The sequence below is a fragment of the Carassius auratus genome, unplaced genomic scaffold, assembly GCF_003368295.1.
Source record: "Carassius auratus strain Wakin unplaced genomic scaffold, ASM336829v1 scaf_tig00045119, whole genome shotgun sequence".
Lineage (NCBI taxonomy): Eukaryota > Metazoa > Chordata > Actinopteri > Cypriniformes > Cyprinidae > Carassius > Carassius auratus.
The window spans coordinates 50,001-54,349 of record NW_020526880.1 but is presented as its reverse complement, the minus strand read 5'-3'; the positions used below and the strand labels follow the sequence as shown (position 1 = coordinate 54,349).

Below are 4,349 nucleotides of genomic sequence, written 5' to 3'. Positions count from 1 at the left end.
TCCTAACTGATGACGAAGAATTGACAGAGCAACCATCAAGTCTTAGACAGTGTTCTAGGTTATTACAAGTAGAGTTTTTAGGCCCTATAATTAACACCTCTGTTTTTTTTTTCAGAATTTAGCAGTAAGAAATTACTCGTCATCCAGTTTTTTATATCGACTGTGCATTCCATTAGTTTTTCAAATTGGTGTGTTTCACCGGGCTGCGAGGAAATATAGAGCTGCGTATCATCAGCATAACAGTGAAAGCTAACACCATGTTTCCTGATGATATCTCCCAAGGGTAACATATAAAGCGTGAAGAGTAGCGGCCCTAGAACTGAGCCTTGAGGTACTCCATACTGCACTTGTGATCGATATGATACATCTTCATTCACTGCTACGAACTGATGGCGGTCATATAAGCGAAATACCTCTAGTTTTGTTTTCCTCCAGCTGCGCTCCATTTTTCGGGCTGCTCTCTTTAGGGTGCGAGTATGCTCATTATACCATGGTGTCAAACTGTTTTCCTTAACCTTCCTTAAGCGTAAAGGAGCAACTGTATTTAAAGTGCTAGAAAAGAGCGAGTCCATAGTTTCTGTTACATCATCAAGTTGTTCTGAGGTTTTGGATATGCTAAGGAATTCGGATACATCAGGAAGATAACTTAAAAAGCAGTCTTTTGTGGTAGAAGTGATGGTTCTTCCATACTTGTAACAAGAAGTAGAATTTACAATTTTGGCTATATGAACTTTACAAGAAACTAGATAATGAGATATCATCACTTGGCTGAATAATTTCAACACTATCAACATCAATTCCATGTGACAGTATTAAATCTAGAGTATGATTTCGACAATGAGTAGGTCCTGAAACGTGTTGTCTAACACCAATAGAGTTCAGAATGTCTATAAATGCTGATCCCAATGCATCTTTTCATTATCAACATGGATATTAAAATCACCAACTATTAAAACTTTATTTTATTAAAACTTTTTAGCCAGAACTAACTCGGATGTAAAATCACCAAACTCTTTAATAAAGTCTGTATGGTGCCCTGGTGGCCTGTATACAGTAGCCAGTACAAACATAACAGGGGATTTATCATTAACATTGGTTTCTCTGGATAATGTAATATGAAGCACCATTACTTCAAACCAGTTATACTTGAAGCCTGCCCTCTGAGAAATCCTGAAAACGTTGTTATAAATTGAAGCAACTCCTCCCCCTTTGCCTTTTAGACGCGGCTCATGTTTATAACAGTAATCTTGGGGGGTGGACTCATTTAAAATAATGTAATCATCAGGTTTTAGCCAGGTTTCTGTCAAGCAGAGCACATCTATATTATGATCAGTGATCATATTATTTATAAAAAGTGTTTTCGTAGAAAGGGATCTGATATTCAATAAGCCAATCTTTATCATTAGTTTATCCATATTGCATCTGCTTTTTATTTGTTGAACCTCAATTAAATTGTTAATCTTAACTTGGTTTGGACGTTTTTTGTATTTTCTAGTTCGGGGAACAGACACAGTCTCTATAGAGTGATATCTAGGTGAAAGAGTCTCTATGTGCTGAGAATTAACTGACCTCTGTGACGGGAGGCAGCTAGCAGACGGTCGGTTTAGCCAGTCTGTCTGCTTCCTGACCTGGGCCCCAGTTAGTCAAGTATAAACACTAAGACTATTTGCCATATTTCTAGAGAGAAGAGTGGCACCACCCCAGGAGGGATGAAGACCATCTCTTTTAAACAGGTCAGGTCTGCCCCAAAAGCTCGTCCAATTGTCTATGAAACCTATGTTATTCTGTGGGCACCACTTAGACATCCAGCCATTGAGTGACGACTGTCTGAAATTCATAGGTTTTCAGTGTGATTCTAGAATGATTTTTGCAAATTTAGAATGATTCAATTTGATTTCATTCGCAATTGTGCATGTTGTATTAACAAGAAGAACGCATACAGACAAAGTCTCTCACTTTGAACATTTATTGACATCAATTTTATACAAAATGCAGATGTACAAGCTGCTCGGGCGTCCGTTTCCTGGTCCTCGTCATCCTGGAAGAGAAACAGCAGTGATGATCATCTACTGAGATGGAGACGGAGCAGGGGCTGATGGGATACGCTGTGTGCGCTCACCTGCTCCTCTCACAGCCTCACTCCGGTCTCTTGGGGTTGTTCACGGCCACATAATGATAGAGGACCACCAGCAGGAACAGAGAGACCCCCAGCATGTTGGCGAAGATGGCCAGCTGCACATCAGTCACCATCTCACTGCAGCACAACATTATAACAATAACACTGTATGAGTCACAATTATACATTTCTCTTTTATGCCAAAAATCATTAGGATATTAAGTAAAGATCATGTTCCATGAAGATATTTAGTAAATCTCCTACCGTAAATATATAAAAACGTAATTTTGATTAGTAATATGCATTGCTAAGTACTTAATTTGGACAACTTTAAAGATGATTTCCTATGATTTTAGATTTTTTTTTGCACCCTCAGATTCCAGATCTTCAAATAGTTGTATCTCAGACAAATATTGTCGTACTAACAGTGACGCTTTTACAAACAATAGTGTGTTTCACTGAATAACTCACGCTTATTGTGTTGTTTTTGTGATGTTTTTGAGGAATTCTTGCGAAGCTCCTGCGATAAATTCCGGGATTGAGACACGTCACCATAGACGCACGTCACCTACATACGGGTGTCTGGACACGTCACATCCGGGATATTTCACCGCTCTTTTTCATTTACTTATATATTTTTTACAGTTATTAATCTTTGGTTTCGTATATTTTTTTTAATCTTTTAGTTCCCACTAATGAATGAAAATAATTTTAAGTTGGCAGAGAACTTCAAGAACTTTGGGCGGAAGGCCGCTGTGGTGTCCTCCTGGCCGCTGGGGGCGCTGATGACGCGCGAGATCTGCGATAGGCGCGAGTTCAAACTTTCAAACCGAGGCTGCACTTAACCAAAACATTCGCCTAAATCATCTTAAATATTTTAAAAAAACCGCCCTTTATCCATCAAGGCACACACATAACATATGTAAGTAGCATTTCCTTCTCATAATCTCTATCTCTGTGATGTGCGAGTAATTTGTTCTTTGTTCGCCTAAACGGTGGAGACTTTAGTTTAATGCGCTCAATCTGATATATTAAATAATACAGTGTTCTACACAATATAAACAATAGACAGTGCGTATATGTGTGTATTTATTACACATATACTTTATATATACATATACAATATTGTATAAATAATTATTTTAGAATATAACATATATGTATGTACACACACACTGCAGAAATAATGTAGCAGTAAATCATCATATTATTCTGATTTCTGAAGATCATGTGACACTGAAAACCGGAGGAATGATGCTGAAAATACAGCTGTACATCTCAGAAATAAATTAAACTTTAACACAGATTAAAATAGAAAACCTTTATTTGAAATTGCAATATTATTTCGTAATATTACTGTTTCTTCTTATATATTTGATCAAATATATGCAGCCTTGTTGAGCAGAACAGAAATATTTAATAATAAATATCCCATATATAATAATAATAATATATATATATATACAGAGAGATGGTAAATATATTAAACATTTTATATACAAATATGTCATTGTGTTAGGTGCTTCTTGTTCTGAATGATTCTGGTGTGTGTTTCTGGAGGCGATGGGTGTCTCTGAGCTCTGGTCCATCCTGGATCCGGTCCGACAGTCTGTGCCGCTCTACAGTCTGTCAGGAAAGACCCTCGCCGTGGACCTCAGCCTGTGGGTGTGTGAGGCCCAGCACGTGCAGGGCATGATGGGAAGAGTCACCAAACCACATCTCAGGTGAGTCTGGAAGCACATGTGACGGATCTGAGCTGGTTTATTAAAGAGTGGCTCAGGTGTGGATGCTGTGTGTCGTGCAGGAACCTGTTCTTCCGCGTGTCCTCGCTCACACTGATGGGGGTGAAACTGGTGTTTGTGATGGAGGGAGACGCGCCGAGCATCAAGGCTGAGACCATGAGCAAACGCAGCGAGATGAGATACGGCCAAGCCAAGGCCAAACCGACCGCTGTTAAAAACACCAGCAGAGGCCGATTCAAGGCCGTCCTGAGAGAGGTGAGCGTGCTGGGTTTGTGTGGAGCACAGTATCTGAGAATCTGAGGGAGCAAAAAAATCTAAATATTGAGAAAATCATCTTTAAAGTTGTACAAATGAAGTTCTTAGCAATGCATATTACTAAACAAAAATGAAGTTTTGATATATTTATAGTAGGAGATTAATAAAATATCTTCACTGAACATGATCTTTACTTAATATCCTAATGATATTTGGAATAAAAGAAAAATGTATAA

The 4,349-nt window shown here is 38.4% G+C and overlaps 2 protein-coding genes across 4 annotated transcripts in view; one reads left to right on the top strand and one right to left on the bottom strand.

The window, feature by feature from the left end:
- Nucleotides 1–1,948: 1,948 nt before the first annotated feature.
- On the bottom strand, nucleotides 1,949–2,716 carry LOC113087709 (dolichyl-diphosphooligosaccharide--protein glycosyltransferase subunit 4). 2 transcript variants are annotated; one of them, XR_003285607.1, is made up of 3 exons: nucleotides 2,588–2,716; nucleotides 2,120–2,254; nucleotides 1,951–2,038 (listed from the first exon to the last, which is right to left on the bottom strand). XR_003285607.1 is itself a non-coding variant. In XM_026255635.1 (2 exons), exon 1 carries the CDS (start codon nucleotides 2,248–2,250, stop codon nucleotides 2,137–2,139), a length of 114 nt encoding a protein of 37 aa, XP_026111420.1. In that variant the 5' UTR covers nucleotides 2,251–2,254; the 3' UTR covers nucleotides 1,949–2,038; nucleotides 2,120–2,136. The 2 variants fall into 2 exon arrangements, 1 of the variants encoding a protein (XP_026111420.1); XM_026255635.1 differs by lacking the exon at nucleotides 2,588–2,716 and having other exon boundaries at nucleotides 1,949–2,038.
- Nucleotides 2,717–2,856: 140 nt separating this feature from the next.
- LOC113087708 (flap endonuclease GEN homolog 1) overlaps nucleotides 2,857–4,349 on the top strand; it is a 7,788-nt gene continuing 6,295 nt past the window's right edge. The window contains exons 1-3 of one of the 2 annotated variants that reach the window (XM_026255633.1): nucleotides 2,857–3,038; nucleotides 3,677–3,840; nucleotides 3,921–4,113. In XM_026255633.1, coding sequence (XP_026111418.1) covers nucleotides 3,680–3,840; nucleotides 3,921–4,113 — 354 coding nt within the window. In that variant the 5' untranslated portion in view covers nucleotides 2,857–3,038; nucleotides 3,677–3,679. Of the gene's footprint in view, nucleotides 3,039–3,635; nucleotides 3,841–3,920; nucleotides 4,114–4,349 lie in introns of both variants that reach the window. The other variant, XM_026255634.1, reaches the window with a different exon arrangement.

What these genes read in the sequence shown, in the direction of transcription:
- LOC113087709 (XM_026255635.1), bottom strand. Translation starts at nt 2,250, where the DNA reads ATGGTGACTGATGTGCAGCTGGCCATCTTCGCCAACATGCTGGGGGTC.